Below are 18508 nucleotides of genomic sequence, written 5' to 3'. Positions count from 1 at the left end.
GATTTTTGTCTTTAGGGGCACCTGTGTGGCTCAGTCGGTTGAGTGTCCAACTCCCGATTTTAGCTCAGGTCATGATCTCAAGGTTCATGAATTTGAGCCCCGTGTCAGGCTTTGCGGTGGCAGCACAGAGCCTCCCTGGGATCTTCTCTCTCTCTCTCTCCCCTCACCTCCCTGTTCCCTGTCTCTCAAAACAAATAAACTTAAATATATATATATATATATATATATATATATATATATATATACACACACACACACACACACACACACATATGTACATATACACACACACACACATATACACACGTGTGTATATGTGTATGTGTGTGCACATATATATATATGTAAAGAGATTTTTTCTTTAGTTTTCATAGATTTGATTCTGATATATGTTGTTTGGATTTCTCTGATTTATCCTGTTTAACATTCTTTTGGCTTTTGTTTTTCCCTCCCCATAGCCAGCTTCTTGAATTGAGGTTCTGTCTTTGCTCAGTATGGGAAATTTTCAGGCAATATATTTAAGATTGTAATTTTAGGTAATCTCTACCTAACGTGGGGCTCAAACCTACAACCCTGAGATCAAGAGTCGCATGATCAGGGGCGCCTGGGTGGCTCAGTCGGTTGAGCAGCCGAACTTCAGCTCAGGTCATGATCTCGCGGTCCGTGAGTTCGAGCCCCGCGTTGGGCTCTGTGCTGACAGCTCAGAGCCTGGAACCTGTTTCAGATTCTGTGTCTCCCTCTCTCTGCCCCTCCCCCTTTCATGCTCTGTCTCTCTCTGTCCCAAAAATAAATAAAAAAACGTTGAAAAAAAAAAATTTAAAAAAAAAAAAAATTAAAAAAAAAAGAGTCGCATGCTCTGAGCCAGCCAGTCACCCCATCAGCCAACATTTCTTAATACACTCTTTCAGCCCTGCCCTTTCTTCTCCTCCTAGCTCTCTGATGACATGAATATTAGATCCTCTGTCATTGTCTCACAGGTCTCTATGGCTGGACTCATTTTTTTTTTCCAGTCTATTTTCTGTTGTGCCAATTGGGTAATTTTTGTTCCATCTTCAAGTTCATGGATTCTTTCCTCTGTCTCATCCATTCTTCTGTTAAGCCTATTCATTTAGTTTCTTATTTAGGTTATTGTATTTTTCAGTTTTAAAATCTCCATTTGGTTCTTTATAGCTTCTATTTCTTGGCTGAGACTTCCTGTTTCTGTGCTGAGACATTCTGTTTTCATTTATTTTAAGCTTGCTCTTAATTGCTTGCTTAAGCATTTAATGATGGCTGCTTTAAAATCTTTGTCAGATATTTCTAACATCTCTGTCAACTTAGTGTTGCCATCTATTTTTTTTTAAGGTGTTTCTGGTTCTTGGAATGACATGTGATCTTTTATTGAAACCCAGACAGGGATGCCGGGGTGGCTCAGGCAGTTAAGTGTCTGACTCCTGATTTGGGCTCAGGTCATGATCTCATGCTGTTAGCATAGAGCCTGCTTGGAATTCTCTCTCTCCCACTCCCCTGGTTGCACTCTCTCTCCAAACCAACCAACCAACCAACCAACCAACCAACCAACGAACCTAGACATACTGCCATACTGGTTGTTTTGAGATTCTACATCATAAACTTTCTACTTTAGTTGTTCTTCTCAGACACCACTATAGGAGCAGAAAGGGGATGTTGCTGCCATGTACTCCCAGGTGGTGAGGACGTCCAGGCCCCCTAGGTAACTTCTGTAATACCTGAGGTGGTGAGGGAAGGGCTTTTTATACTGGGCAAAGGTAAAAATCATGACTCTCCATTAGGCCTCCCCTGACACATCTCGGTGGGGGATTAGGATTAGGATTAGGGTTAGGGGTACTTCATTGTAAATTGGCCAGGATAGGAGTCCAGGCTCCCCACTTGGCCTTGGAGGCCTTGAGTGGGAGTGTGGCTACTGTTTTTCCATAGTATTTGCCTGAAATAGAGACATTATTGTGTAAAATAATACGTTTTGTCTCACTAGCCTGCCCTTTCCTGATCCTTTGACCATGACAAGACAGGCATTTTTTTTTTTTTTTTCTGTCTGCATCCATTGGCATTTCCAGATTGCTAGCTTCTTCAGCTTCTTCAGCCTGAGATATATGAGGCAAACAGAAAACTCCAGAAACTCACCACTCTGTGGTTCTATTGTGTTCTCAGGCCCCTCCCTACCTGGTCTGCCTTCTCTCCATCTTTCAATCTTCTTATGTGTTTATTTATATATAATGTATTCAGGGTTTTTAGTTATACACAGCAGGAGGAACAGGGCAAAGTACATTTCTCCATCCAGGTATTTTTGACTTGTGATTTTATCTAAAATCGATTTCTAGTGGACAGAGGTAGGTATTGCTATTTATTCATTTTGGCAATCTGCCTTATTTATTGGTATGTTTAGACCATTTGTAGTTAATGTAATTATTGCAATGGCTATATTTAAATCTACAATTGTATTTTGTTTATTCTGTTTTTTATTCTTCTGTACCTTTCCCTGCTCTGTTTTTCGATATTTGAATATTTAACAAAGTTCCATCAATTCCTTTTTTAGTTGTAACTCTGATTTTAATTTTATTATTACTAATTTTGTTAATGTTTACTTATTTTTGAAAGGGGGGGAGGGGCAGAGAGAGAGAGGGAGACACAGAATCTGTAAAAGGCTACAGGCTCCGAGCTATCTGCACAGAGCCCGACATGGGGCTTGAACTCAGGAACGGTGAGATCATGACCCAAGCCAAAGTTGGATGCTTCAGTGACTGAGCCACCCAGGCACCCCTAAAATTTTATTTTAGAGAGAGAGCATGCGAGCAGGGGAGAGGGCCATACGAGAGGGTAGAGAAAGAGAAAGAGAGAGAGAGAGAGAGAGAGAGAGAGAGAATTCCAAGCAGTTATTGGATTCTTAGTTATTCTAAGTAAGTTAGTTATTCTAAGAATTAAGATGTACATTCTTAACTTTGTTTATACTTAATTAACATTGTATCATCTCATGTAATACACAGAAACTTTACAACCAAATACTTTCCTATACCATCACCTCCACTTTTTTATGCTCTAGTGTATATGATGAAACAATGTTATAACTTTTGCTGTATTTAATTTTTTTACAAATTTTAAGTAATTAACAATTTTAAGTAATTTCTACACTAACATGGGGCTCAAACTTACAACACCAAGATCAAGAGCTGCATGCTCTACCAACTGAGCCAACCAGGTGCCCCAATTTTGCTATATCTTAAAGAAATTAACAAGAAAATGGTCTTTTATATCTGCTTATTTACTATTTCTCTTGCTTTTTTGTCAAATCTGCACCACTTCTCAAAACTACTTGAACTTAAATACAACCAAAGTATACCACTGTCCCCCTTTGGGGATAAACATATAAATTATATAGTAAGACTGTTCTTGACCTTTCTCATTAACTCATAACAAGTATCATTTGGTACCAATGTGATTGGAAACTAAAACACAAATTTAAGTAATGAAACTGGGCAGTACAGATGAGAAGATTTGTGCTTCTGTTTCACATTATCAGTTACAATTTTTAAAAAATGCTAGATATTGAAATTCTTGCTGAAAATTCTGTCTAAAACTGTTAACATGTCTGAAACATTAAATAAAACAGGCAATGTTTTCAACTCATTTTAAAGAATTACCCCAGTATGTCTTCAAAGTAAATGTGAAATTTTAGTTCATACCAATATGTCTAAAATTAAAAACTGTATTTTATTTCCCTTAGAAGTCCACTGGGAAATAGGAATATTTGGTGAGATAACCAATTCATAAAAATAAATTCATATGTATGAAACTTCATTTACTGAACTTTCCTATGTGCTTGACATTGCTACTAACCAGGATTATAGACTCCTTTTAAGACACTCACTAGTAGGGGACAAAGGCAAAAACATTGCCTTCTTATAAGTGAATCAGAAGGTTGAACTTTACTATCTTGAAGAAAGTGAGGAACGAGTGAAGGATTTTCAGTAGTAGAGAAATATGGTAACCTAACAGACCAGCTAACCCAACATCCACTCCCCTTTCTCCACTGTCTATATTTACTAAAGAAGCTAGAAAAGGTAGAGGTTCATATTCCAAACCTCTCTTGCAGTGAGAGATGGTCATGTTGACAAAGTTCTTGTCAGTAAAATATAAATCTACTTGAAAAGGCTTCTGGCAAAGCTTTTGATTTCCTGATGACTACACAGGGCTTGCTCCACCCCTTGCCTTCTTGGCTTAACTCCAGCCTGTCTACAACTGTGCCAGCCATCCTATAACCTGAAAGGGAAGACCAAAAGCATCCTAGATAACACAGCAATGAGGCTATTGAGCCTGCAGCCATCCCCAGATTTCTTATTCAAGATTATAAACCCATTTAAGTGATTTAAGTTTGGTTTTCTGTTATCTGAGTCTGAATGTTTTTCTAACTAATAAAAATTGTAAGAATAAATGTGTATTTTAGAATGTCCATTCCTGAATTAGTGTGGAGGATGCATTAAGAAAGGGGCAAAATGACTCTGGAAAACAGTGTGGAGGTTCCTCAAAAAATTAAAAATAGATCTACCCTAGCAATAGCACTGCTAGGAATTTACCCAAGGGATACAGGAGTGCTGAGGCATAGGGGCACTTGTACCTCAATGTTTATAGGACCACCTTCAACAATAGCCAAATTATGGAAAGAGCCTGAATGTCCATCAACTGATGAATGGATAAGGAAATTGTGGTTTATATACACAATGGAATACTACGTGGCAATGAGAAAGAATGAAATATGGCCTTTTGCAGCAACATGGATGAAACTGGAGAGTGTTATGCTAAGTGAAATAAGTCAAACAGAGAAAGATACCATATGTTGTCACTCTTATGTGGATCCTGAGAAACTTAACAGAAGACCACGGGGGAGGGGAAGGAAAAAAAAAAGTTAGAGAGGGAGGGAGGCAAACCATAAGAGACTCTTAAAAACTGAGAATAAACTGAGGGTTGATGGGGGGTGGGAAAAGTGGGTGATGGGCATTGAGGAGGGCACCTGTTGGGATGAGCACTGGGTGTTGTATGGAAACCAATTTGACAATAAATTTCATATTAAAAAAAAAAAACAAAAAAAGGAAGGGGCAAAATAAAGGTACTGAGACTTGTTAGGAAGTTATTAAAGAATTCTAAGCAAGAAAAAGAAGGGCCTGAACTAAGGTAACTACAGTGGGGATAGTGAAGAAAATAGAGATTACAGAGATATTTAAAAGATGTTAGAGATAGGGCAAAATGATGAAATAATTTCAAGTGTCCTCTAAGTTTCTAGTTTGAGCAACAGGATGGATATTTGTGCTGTTCTCTGAGACCAACATAGTGAAGGTCTGATAAGTTCAGGTTTGGACATACTCAGTTTGAGATACCTATGGGACAATGTGAAAATGATGAGAAGGAAGTTGACTATGGATCTTGAAGTCAAGAATGAAGTCTGGATTGAAGGAATCCTTATTTGACAGTAACCAGCATATAGAGTAGTACTGTCCAACAGAATAATGTAAGCCACATATACAATTCTAAAGTAAAAAATAAATGGATAATATTAATTTTAATATTTTATTTACCTCAATATAACCAAAATATTTTCAACATATTACCAATAATTATTAATGTGATATTATACATGCTAAGTCTTTAAAATCTGATGTGTATTTTACATGTAAAGCACATCTGTTAATCTGAATGCCTTTTTTATGACAAATACTTGATTTATATATAAATTTCATAAAATTTAGTTGAAAAATAGATTCATATACTCAAATTATTCCAGTTTTCTAATAACTGAAAGAAAATAATATTTTCCAAGAAAATAATTACATCCATAATGAAAAAAATCCCATTCATCTTTTTAAAAAGAATTGATTTGCCTTCAGAGCAAAAGCATATCAATTTGAAGACTGTATTTGTCTAAGTAAATTCGATTAATTTTGGGTCAGCTCAGTACTGTTAACATCGAATTCAGAATTATGGAATAAATTTAAAAGCAAATTAATCAATAAATAAAACATTTTTCAAATTTTCTTATAGTTTACATAGTAAATTTACATAGCAATGTCAAATACAGTTAAAAGTTTGTGCATACGGACTCATATTAGAAAAATGTGTGAAATTATTTATTTTTAAAAGTTTCTATTTCAAAATAAATTTTAGTGCTTGTCTAAGTAGGACACAAATAGGCTTTTTCTTTTCCTTGCAGCTTCAAATTTAGATCATTGGGGAGATCTAATTTAGATTCAATGGGGAGAAAACCAGCATTTACTTTTTTCTTTTAACTTTTTTTTAAAGTAAGCTCTTGTCTAACATGGGGCTTGAATCCATGACCCCCCAATCAAGAGTCACATGCTCTGCCAACTGAGCCAGCCAGGTGCCTCCACCATTTTCTCTTTTTAAGTATTAAATATTTGGCTAGCATTTTTTTGTTGTTAAAGAAAATCCTGAACTAGTGTTAACATTACAGTAAGTTTTTACTTCCACAATTCAACCAACTGGCAGAGTACATCAGATCACTAAATTCATTCTTCTAATTCTTTCAGCAATCCTTTAAGCTGATGTTGATTCATAGTGTTTGCACTCATACAATGAATATTTAACTGTATCCATGACACCTTTCATAGAGACCATTTCAGAAAATTGACAACTATCTTCAAAATGTATCATACAGGTAGAATGAACCAATAAGGGAAATGTCTCATCTAAAAATTTCAATAAAGTATGACATTTTACCTAACCTGGCTGGAGTGCCATTTACTGTGATAGAAGTAACTTTTTTTCTCATCTAGTTGAAACTCCTGTGACAGATGTAAAAGCTTAAAAAATAGCTACACAGGGGCACCTGGCTGGCTCAGTCAATAGAGGAAGCAACTCTTGATCTTGAGGTTGTGAATTCAAGCCCCACATTGGGCACAGAGCTTACAAAAAAAAAAAAAAAAAAAAAAAAAGCTACACAAGGGTCATTTTTTTAGGCCACAAATTCAAACTATTGCTTCATAAATGTTTAAGTCCTGTAAGACAAAATGCACTCCAAGTTTCACCTGAGTTGCATCTATTACATAACTCATCCAAAAAAAAGGAATTTTTCAGATTTTAAACCAATTTATCTTTTATATGTAAGAAAGGTCTTGTATTCTATAAACAAAGTTTGGTTACTTAACTAAGGACTCTGCACTTTCCTAATAAAACATTTTTTAGGCTTTACCTCATAATTTTCTAACAATTTCTATTACTAAATATTTCACTATCTATCCATCTAAAACCAGTTCTATTTCATGTAAAAATTTAAGCTGTTTTATAGCTGGCCAAACTTAACAAGCTCAACTCGTTTAAAAATTGCTAAAAAATTTTTTTGTTCAACATTTAATTCTGATTTCAAGTAGCTAAATTTCAATTCTTTTTTGACTTTGAAAGATTTCATTCAGTCATTATGCATTTGCTGAAACAGTCTCAATATTACCCAGTCTACTGTCTTTGTTAAGTAACAGCTCGTTTTCCTCTGCCCACAGCCACTGCAATTACCATTCATCATGAAATCTGTAACGTACCTTCTTCCAGCTTGTTTACTGTTCCAGTGGTAGTACTAGCTTCTGCATCTCTACTTCTTTTTCAGTATGCCTTCATTTTAAATTTAAAAATGTGTTCATATTCATGTCTAAACTAGAAAAATAATTACAATTAAAATAGGTATTTCAATCTAATTACCAGTATGATTTATATAAGTATCACTAGTTCCTGTTGTCTATATAAAATACTCAGATAAAAATGCTATGTTATATCAATTCATAGAAAAAAAGTTATGTGCACTGAATCTGTTGACACCAATTCCGTGATGTGTTTTTATGTGATACTAGACATGACACATGAGTCTGACAGGCACGCTACAAGAATCATAAGCAAGGTAACAAATGTATTTCTAAAAGTTGAGTTTTTAAAATATTTTACACTTTTTTATATTTAATTGAAATTAAAAATTTGCTTAGTCCTACTGAGCTCATTTCAAGTGCTTAATAGCCACACGTGCTAGAGATTACTGTATTAGCACAGATACAGAAATGAGAAAGAGCCAAAAAGTTTGCAATTTTTATTTCATTTTGCATCCATATAATTTCTAGGGCTTAGAACTCGACTGGGTTGTTATTCTTTTGCATCTTAAGTAAAAAGTAAGACAGCAAAAGTGGAAATGGCTGAATGTTCTGTACAGAATATATATCATGGCCCTCTAGCAGACGTGGGCTAATCTCTAACTATGTAACTCCTAAAAACAATCAACTTTAGCTTTTTGGAGAATGCCTTTTAAACAACATGTTAATAAAAGTTTAACAATTGACTTTCAAAGAATTTTTTATGTATAAGAGATGTATAGCACACAATTTACAAATGATAAAAACATATATAATACCCTTTATTGTAAATTCCATATAGCCAACTGATTCTCACAGAAGGCTTTTGCTGATTTTTGCCTAACTCTTTTATCTGTAGCCAACCTATGGTTACAATTTGACCAGGACGTTACAAATGGAGTTGCATCCCAATCTGCTAACTCCTTCCCCAATAAATTTATTGTCATTAAATCTGATATGTGATCTATTGTTAAGCTATTTCTCACCCTTGTACAAATTATATTCATTAAATTGAAACCTCTTTCAGCTTCAGCATTATTGATTGCAATAGTGTTAACTATCTTTTTAGCTTTTTGTATAGCTATAGGAATTGAAATATTGTTTGATTTTATATTATCATGTACAAATTCTCGAAAATCATTCAAATAAATTTCGTATTTTAAAATTTCACATAGATGAAATAATTTTTTTTCACCAGCTATCCATGGTGAAGTTATTTCTTCATAAGGCCATGTAGAAGGTTCTAGCAAGTCAAAATAATTAAAAATACTTTCGTCATGGTTTCTGTCAGATAAAAGACGTAAATGCATGTGTTCAATTATATTTTCTAGTAACATACTCCTTGGAAGAGCATTAAATTCATTGTTTTTATTAAATGGAATATCTTCAAACTTATCTGACTTAATCAAACCCTCAATTTGAGACTCATGCTTTCCAGTACTGATTTTTAAATTTTCCAAAGCTCTTATGGTGCGTTTGATCAATTTTTGTGCTTTGTGAATGTTAGTTGATCTTGACTGTAATGCAGTTGAAAGTAGTGAAAATTCTTCAAGAATGTCAATCATTAAAGCAAGGTCTTGTAAGAAATTAATGTTAGATAATCTCTTTGCCAAACCAGAACAAGAATGAGAAAAATGCATATATAATACAGGATATGCATGCCATACAGCAGTAGCAGCTTGTAAACTACATGCTGTCCATCTTGGTCCCATTACCCGGCCAATTTTAACAATTTCAATTTCAAGATCTTCAGCTACATTTTCTAAAAGCTTGTTTTGATTTTTATTAGACTGGTGATAAATGGAATACATTTTATCAAGAAATAGTTTAAAATGATTAACTTGTTTTATTTCAGATATTGAATCATCAAGTGACAACTGTAATCGATAATTTAAACAGTTCCAAATAATGATTTTAGGAAAATATTCTAACAACTTTGTAGCTACTCCAGACTTTTTTCCCAGCATTGTATTAGCACCATCAGAACAAAATGCAATTAAATTTGCTTTCAAATATTCATTAGTAAACCCACAATCATTTAAAGTATTCAATAACGTATTGACAATAAACTCTGCTGTGGCGGAGACCAATTCTTTTAAAGCAACGAACAACATAACTGGTGCGGGAGCCGACTGAACTGTGCATTGGAGATAAATCACTAGAGTGCTTTTCTTTGAAACTGTAGATACCTCATCAATTATGATGCAGATTTTGGCATGCTCTTCTATCATATTCTTAAATATCTTCATTTTAATTTCTTTTGCAATATGTTCTGCTATTCTTGTTGCACTGTATCGTGTATTTAAACAGCTGACCTCTCCATTTTTCTCTTGTAATTCTATTGCCCCCTCAATATCAGACAAAGGTCTATTATGTTTTACTAAACTATAAACTGTATTGAAAACTTTTATGGTAGCATCAATATTTTTATTTTTTTTTTTATGCACTAAATTAGAAATTGAGTCATTAACTGATTCCTTCAAGAGATCCTGAATTTTACCATGGGCTTTAGAAACATCGTGTTCCCTAATTTTTTTCCGCAGAGAAGCTTGTCTAGTAGTTTTATTACTGCCATTAGGGGTTACTAAATATGCAATCCATTCCTTGGACACATGGACATGCTTTTCTGCTTTTGATCCCAAATGCCGAACTGTTGAACAATCCTTACATCCTAATTTACCTTCTTTTATTTCAAGCCATTTGTACTGTTCTGTAAACATAAATGCTTGTTTTTCATCCCAACAATCTGGAAGCACCAGATTATCTGTTTCTTCCTTTGATGAACATGATGGATTTTCTTCAATGACTGGTTTTTCAACATATTTGAAATTTGATTCCTCTGACTTAGACAGTCCACAATGATTTCTGTTATCATTTCTTTCTGTGTCTGTTTTCACCTTCTTCACATTTAGAAAATGCAAAAAATCTCCCTGTCGTTTTGGCATTTTAGGGAACAGAATCTGAAAAATAATTTTACATATATAAGTCAAGTTCACGATAACACTTTAAGAGTTGATGTAAAAGTTTCTGTTAATGGGGGCGGCTGGCTTAGTCAGTTAAGCATTGACTCTTGATTTCGGCTCAAGTCATGATCTCATAGCTCATGAGTTCAAACCCTGAGTGGGGCTCTGTGCTGACAGTGTGAAGCCTGCTTGGGATTCTGTCTCTCTCTCCGCCCCTCCCCTGCTCACATGGTCTCTTTCAAAATAAATAAACTTAAAAAAAATTAAATAAAATAACCTGAAGGTGCCTGGGTGGCTCAGTCAGTTAAGTGGCCAGCTCTTGATTTCAGATCAGGTCATGATCTCATGGTCTGTGAGTTCGAGCCCTGTGTCGAGCTCTGCACTGAGTGTGGAGCTTGCTTGGGATCCTCTCTCTCCACCCCTCCCCCACTTTCTGTGTGTGTGTGTGTGTGTGTGTGTGTGTGTGTGTGTCTCAAAAATAAATATAAATAATAATAAAAACTTACAGGGTGCCTGAGTGGCTCAGTTGGTTAGGTGTCAGACTCTTGGTATCGGCTCAGGTCATGATCTCGTGGTTTTATGAGTTCAAGCCCTGCATTGGGCTCTCCATGGGCAGCGTGGAGCCTGCCTGGGATTCTCTCTCCCTTTCTCTCTCTGTCCCTTCCCTGCTTGTGCTGTCTCTGTCTCTCTCAAATAAATAAACTAAAAAAAAAAAAAAAAAAACAAAAAAACAACCAAAAAAAAAAAAAACTTTAAAAAAGAAAAAAGAGAAAGCACTCTAGGTTGAAGTAACAGAGCCCTATATCTAAAAAACCAAAAATAGCCTCATTAAAAAAATTTGTTAATGATTTTAGAAATAAATTTTAAATTACTTACCTTGCCTTTCAGTTTGTACCTATAACTTCAATACGACTTGCTATTTGTTGAAAAATTCACTACCACGTTGTTTTCTTAAGTTTATTTGTTTATTTTTTAGTAATCCCTATACCCAGTATGGGGCTCAAACTCACAACCCTGAGATCAAGTCACATGCTCCTCCAACTGAGCCAGCCAGGCACCCCAGTTTTCAAAATTTTATAACCAGTAATGTCATGAAATCTGACTACAAATGTTTATCATCCAACAAAGAAGCTGCTCATATGATTTAAAAATGAGTATAGTTCCAATATGAAAAGTGGTTAACGTTTTCATTTAACGAATAAGGTAAAAAGTGAAAAAAATGAAGATTTATATCAGAACTCCACTCAGTCACCAATGATATCAACATCTTTGTTGAATCAAAGGAGGGTTTTCATTAATAATGCAAGTTTTCCTCAATTGTTCATATTAAATACAGTTTAGTAATTTACATCTTTTGGCTTACTCTACATTAACATTTTATCCATCACTTTCTGAAGTTCAGATAATCAATAAATAATTAATCAAGCCCCAATTTTGAGTTTGCTGATTACCGTGGTGTAAATACTCCAATCATGTTGCAGGAGGAGTATGCTGTTATAAAATATTTCTATCATACAGATACAACAGATATAAATAAATAAAGATATGAGGAGTTTTGAGTATTTACTACCTTAAATGTAGTAATTTATTTCCTTGTAGGTTTATACACTTTGGTTTTTAATAACGGCCATGTTTAACAAATCAGCTTCATAAAACTCCTGAAAATCTAACCATCAGTTCTTGCAAGCCAGTTCAAGCCACCTCTAACACATTTTGCACTTGATGACAGAACTGAAAAACCACAGGTATAATGTACTTACATCACTATGATAGATGCTAGGCTCTTCATCATCACCACAGACCAGATCAATGTATTCAAGAACAGGTTTTGATGGTCCTTCCTAAAAAAGGATTGAGCAAATTCACAAGTCATGAAAACCATTCAAACCAAACTTGAATTTACAATCAATAGGTTTTTGTTGTTGTTGTTGGAATTAGCAAGAATTCCTCCAGAGAGGAAGTCTTGTAGGTGGAACAGAATAATCAGAAACAAAAGCAGCACATGAAAGACTCAGAGGAGATGAAGAAGTAACGATGACAAAACCCAAAGAAAAACTAAATCTACATAGAGGAATAAAACCATATGGATTCCTTTGAAAATGGGAAGAGTACAGGGATGGTATTAAAAAGACAGAGACAGACCTCATGGTAGTGTATTTTTTAAATGTATGACTATCAATAATCTTTTAGTTATCTAAGCTCAAAATCGCATAGTTCTTCAATAGCTCTGCTTTATCTTCCACATCCTACACAAGCAAACATGAAGCCCTGATTTTCTCAATTCTTTCTTTACATACATACTACCTGCAACACACATGAGGCCTTAAATACCTGGCTCAAAAACCTAGATTTTATTCTATAGGTAAATGAATCAATCAATAGTGTTGAGATAGGAACAACAATTAGAGCTCTGTTTCAAGGTGAGGAAAGTATGAAGTGTGGGAAGACTAGTAACAAGATAATCCAGACAAATAGTAATGTAGTACTGAAATAGAGTGAAGACCAACAATGAGGAAGTACAGTCTTCTGTATATATATTATAGTAAAATTTATAACAAAGGGCTCTTTTTGTACCCCCAAATTTCTATCATTCCTTTCTTTCAGGATATTGTGTTTATTTAGCTGCACATACATATATATTTATATGGCAGAACACAAAGGAGATGCTCTAATGAAGAATGAAGGCGGGAAAGAAATTTATATGAAAAGACTAAGGAATCCATACTAGAATACATCAAGTGGTAACATACTTTTTTTTTTAATGTTTATTTTTGACAGATTGCAAGCGGGGGAGGGGCTGAGAGAGAGGGGGACAGAGGATCCAAAGCTTGAATGTGGGCCTTCAACTCATCAACTGTGAGATCATGACCTGGGCAGAAACACACTTAACTGACTGAGCCACCCAGGCACCCCAGTAACATACTTCTTGATAAAAGATATAAAAGGAACACAAAAAAATGTTCTTTTTGTATCTGAAGAATCCTCAAGCAGAGAACCATACCCAGCAGCCTTTCATCTTTACTAGATGGTAATATAAAAAACATGAAGAAATAAGCACATCCTGGTGGAGCCCAGCACAGAATGGGGTTACAAAGGGAAGTAAATTCTGTTTCTGAATGTATTTAATTTTATTATTTTTATTTAAAGAGTTTTTTAAGAGCTTATTTATTTATTTTGAGAGAGAGAATGTGCACACAAGCAGGGGACAGGCAGAATGAGACAGAGAATCCCAAGCAGGCTCAATATTGTCAGCACAGAGCCTAACTTGGGGCTCAATCTCATGAACCGTGAGATCATGACCTGAGCTGAGATTAAGAGTCGGACACCTAACCTACTGGGCCACCCAGGTGTCCCTCTGAATGTATTTTAAAGCAGAATTAAATTAAAAAATAAAGTAGAATTAAATTATTATTGTTTTGTGTGTGTGTGTGTAACCATTTAAAAGCAACAGAAATATTTTTACCCTCTTTTTTCTTAAATTTTAATGTTATACTTATTTATTTTGAGAGAGAGAGAGTGTGTGAGCAGAGGAGAGGGGCCTAGGAAGAGAGAGAATCCTAAACAAGCTCCATGCCACCAGCGCAGAGCCCAACATGGGGCTCAAACCATGAACCATGTGATCATGACCTAAGCCAAAATCATGAGCTGGACATTCAACCAACCAAGCCACCCACGCATCCCTACTCTCCTTTCTGATACTGCAATTCTACTTAGATCCACATAAGCATACTTCCAAAATACTGCCAAGAATGATATTGTGAATATCACAATAAAGTGGGTCAAATGAATTTTTTGGTTTCCCAGTGCACATAAAAGTTATGTCTATATTATACTGTAGTCTTTTAAGTGTGCAATAGTGTTATGTCTAAAAAATATATACACAGCTTAATTAAAAAATACTTTATTGCTAAAAAATGCTAAACATCATTTGATCTTTCAGTGATTTATCACTGATCACAGATCACAACAAAATAATGATGAAAAAGCTTGAAATACTGTGAGAATTACTGAACCATGACAAAGACACAAGAGTGAGCAGATGTTATTGGGAAATTGTGCCAACTGACTTGCTTGACACAGGGTTGCCACAAACCTTCAACTTGTAAAAAACACAGCATTTGTGAGGTGCAATAAAACATGGTATGCCTATATAATTCACTTCTCCTTATAGAGCTGTCAAATATTTGATCAATTTTTGGAAACAAGGCTAAATGATAAGAAGTTCTATCAAGTTGGAGGTACAAAACTCTGGAGGCAAAGATACAGGGGCGCCCAGGTGGCTCAGTCAGTTGAGCGTCCGACTTTGGCTCAGATCATGATCTCGCAGATCGTGAGTTCGAGCCCCACGTCCGTCGGGCTCTGTGCGACAGCTCAGAGCCTGGAGCCTGTTTCGGATTCCGTGTCTCCCTCTCGCTCTGTCCCAACCCACTCGCATTCTGTCTCTGTCTCTCTCAAAAATAAACAAACATTAAAAAAAAAATTTTTTTTAAAAGATACAAAAGATTCTCTGTATTTAAAATTATATTTAAATTAAGAGTTTTAAACCTCAGTAAGCAACTCAATCAGATAGCAACTCAGTAAGAATTTAGAATATAATACTTCAATCCACAGAGTGTTACACAAACCTGTACCTATTCATTTTTCCAACCTTAACTTTGTAGAGTCCTTCCATTTCTCAAAGGCACGTGTCATATAACATCTATGCCACTCCTAGTTCTGGCTGCACAAAATATCATGAAGATAATAATGTCCCATTCGCTTTGATTTTTATACCACAGTCAGGAGGAACCAAAGTATTTTTCCTGAAGACCCATGAAATACTCTTTCCAAATGCTTTTCAGTACAAAAACAGACACTGTGGATCTTCAATTTTCATAGTTACATCATTTACTCCACAACACAGGGAAGGCAGAGTTAGCATACAACCTCTCTTTGTACCCCCAAATTTATAAAGTACCAAGTGTCAAAAAAAGGGGGGAGTACCATGTGTACAATTAATGGGCAAGAATGTCACAGAAGTAATCTTGTGAAGAATTTCTGTATGACCCTACAAGAAACGACATGTTAACACAACGTTTAAAGATGAGATTTTATTTGATTTAAAAAACAATTTATGAAAAAAAATTGTGGTTTATCAGGTTGCCCTAAATCTATAGCAATTCAAGAACATACATACATTAAACAGGCACTCATTTAAAAAAAAAAAATTATACACCTTTCACAGCAAACCTCAAGTAATTACTGGTTTGGACAAGTTTTAAGGTAGCTAAGATACCACTTTAAGCTGAGCCTTTGCAACTCTTGACAGTTTTGGGTGAAAATCATCTCCAAATACGTCATAACCCCCACTCTGCCTAAACCAAGGCTTTACAAACTGTGGTTCAGAGATTCATATGTCCTTTCATCTTTCCAAAAGGAAGACTCCTAGGTCCCACCTACAAATTCCGATTCAGTGGGTATGGAAGGGTGAGGCCCCGGAATCCGCACATTTACCCTTGGTAATGCTTAAAGACCACTGACCCGAAGGGACGAAATTCTGAAAAATATGTGTGTTCCTGGTGATGCGGGGATCTCCATATGAACATCAACTCCTGCACTATGCTGTAACAAACACCATGATCTCACAGGTCAGGGAAGTCTTCAAGCTAGTCGCCTTCATGTTATGCAGCTACATAACGCTCAGATTTTGAGTTCCTGCAAGCCTTCTTGTTCTCTACCTCCTTCCTCATCATCACCTGTCCTCTCTCCCTCGCCTGCATCGTCATCTGTTACAGGACAACCTTGTCCCTCTTGGAAACACGCCTAGACCAAGCATTAAAACAGCGCTAAATAAACGCACGAGAAGCGTGATGGAGTGAGCACCACGGACTTTCGGCAGTCTTTGTGACGGCTACCGCAGCTGCTCAGAGGCCTCTTTGGGGAAATTTCCTAATCCTACGCCACGCTCCCCGGTGTCTAGTACCTATCAGACGTTCATACACAGTTGCTCAATGAGGAGTGGACAGGTGCAGTACAATCACATAATGGCTTACCACGCGCAGTCTTGGAACTCTAGGAAAAACCCGAATGTCGTTGCTACTTACACTAACAAACTGAATGTCATCTTCATTTTCATCCGTTGTTGACTCAGATGCTTCGGGCCCAGCTGGAGGGACAGATTCTATTATCTATAAAAATAAGCCAAAACACGCTTATCTATACAGCCACGTACTTGGTGGAAGAGACTTTCCCAAAAGGAACGAAAAAGAAAGAGCTTTTTTTTTTTTTTAAATATTTTTTTAACGTTTATTTATTTTTGAGACAGAGAGAGACAGAGGATGAACAGGGGAGGAGCAGAGAGAGAGGGAGACACAGAATCTGAAACAGGCTCCAGGCTCTGAGCTGTCAGCACAGAGCCCGACACGGGGCTCGAACTCACGGACCATGAGATCGTGACCTGAGCCGAAGTCGGACGATTAACCGACCAAGCCACCCAGGCGCCCCAAGAAAGAGCTTTTTAAAACAACGAGCTCTTGAGGAAACCTAACAGCACAACTGCATGCAAATCCGACTAAGAACAGAACTCCATGGAGTCGCGTTCTGCCTCTGCAGACGCGGAGCCACGGGGAGCGGACGCCGAAAACGACTCCCCAGCCCCTGCGAATTCCCCTATCTGCTCGAGGAGGAGGGATGCACGCTCACCGCCGAAGAGCGATCCTGTCTCAAAATGTCGCTCTCGCGGGCAGAGCGGCGACAACAGGGAGCACCGGGGCCGGCGTAGGGGACCGGGGGCGGCCGGGCGGCCATTGTTACCGCTGGGTCGTCGTTAGGACCCGCACCAGGCCCGAACGCTGGGCTCGGCCCGAGACGCCGAGGCTTTCGCCCCGCGGGCGCACAGCAGGCCGCACACTCAACAAAACACAAAGCCCTTTCACGGCGCGGCTGAGAACGCCGCGGCCCGACGCTCCACCACTCACCGCCGACCCCGGGTCTCCCATTTCTCCGACGGCCTAACTGACAGCACCACCGCTGCTGCGATCGCCGCCGCTACGACTTCCCTTCCCGCCCAGCACCGCTTCGCGCCGCCGTGACCCGCCCCTGCGTGGACTGCGCCGCCGCCGCCGCCGCCGCCGCCGCCGCCGCCGCCGCCGCCGCCGCCGCCGCCGCCGCCGCCGCCGCCGCCATCGACGCCACCGACGCCGCGGGCGGAAAGAGGTGCGAAACCGCTTTAAAAGGAGGAGCGGCCGGCTCTGGCCCGCTATCCCCCGGAGTCTCTTTCGCACAGTCCCGGCCTGCCTTCTCCGCGCCGCGCAGGAACCTGGGAGTTGTAGTTCTAGTGCCGCCCGAGACCGTCCTGCGTATATTTGAAAAGTGGAAAGGAGCTCTGAGATGCGGCGGTTGCGTTCCTCTAGGCTTTTACGGTACCAAAGTAGTATTAATAGATGGCTTTTCTTTCTTAATCTGTCTCCCTCTCCCCACCTTTCTTCTACTTTTTAATTTTTTTCTTCTCCTCCTCTTCTTTCAATACAAATATCGTTCTAGATAATTTAGATCAGTAGTGTTAAAATGCTCTTTCGTTGTTTGCTCAGATACTTCCTTACTAAATAGTGGCCAACTTTTTTGTTTTCAGTATTTACACATTAACGAATGTGAACAGATAAGTTTATGAAAACATGTGTTAACTGAGAATATACTTTTAAAGCTTTTCCTCCTAGCCCTATCAGACCAAGATCACCTAACCTATCTGTGGTCCCACAAAATCCCCTTTATGTTTTTGACAGTGGTCTACAATGCGTGAGATCACACAGCAGAGGAACTAAGGCATCTCACAAGACAAAGCAATAGAGTAATTAGGAAATTTTTAGGAAGGTAGAGGTAGATGAAATTTAAATGAAACAGTATTTTGATAGGTTCAAAGCCAATTAGGGCTGTGTG

General features: G+C 37.6%; 1 protein-coding gene across 4 annotated transcripts; it reads right to left on the bottom strand.

Annotated features, from left to right (window-relative positions):
* Positions 1-8064: 8064 nt before the first annotated feature.
* On the bottom strand, positions 8065-17650 carry KIAA1586 (KIAA1586 ortholog). 4 transcript variants are annotated; one of them, XM_042939099.1, is made up of 4 exons: positions 17551-17650; positions 16678-16761; positions 12355-12435; positions 8065-10591 (listed from the first exon to the last, which is right to left on the bottom strand). In XM_042939099.1, exons 1-4 carry the CDS (start codon positions 17569-17571, stop codon positions 8414-8416), a joined length of 2364 nt encoding a protein of 787 aa, XP_042795033.1. In that variant the 5' UTR covers positions 17572-17650; the 3' UTR covers positions 8065-8413. The 4 variants fall into 4 exon arrangements, with proteins under 4 accessions (XP_042795033.1, XP_042795034.1, XP_042795035.1 ...); XM_042939100.1 differs by lacking the exons at positions 16678-16761; positions 17551-17650 and adding an exon at positions 16115-16517; XM_042939101.1 differs by lacking the exons at positions 16678-16761; positions 17551-17650 and adding an exon at positions 15578-16108.
* Positions 17651-18508: the final 858 nt, after the last annotated feature.

Source organism: Panthera leo, chromosome B2 (assembly GCF_018350215.1).
Source record: "Panthera leo isolate Ple1 chromosome B2, P.leo_Ple1_pat1.1, whole genome shotgun sequence".
Taxonomy (NCBI): Eukaryota; Metazoa; Chordata; class Mammalia; order Carnivora; family Felidae; genus Panthera; species Panthera leo.
The sequence above is the reverse complement of the archived record's forward strand: the minus strand, read 5'-3'. Positions and strand labels throughout refer to the sequence as shown.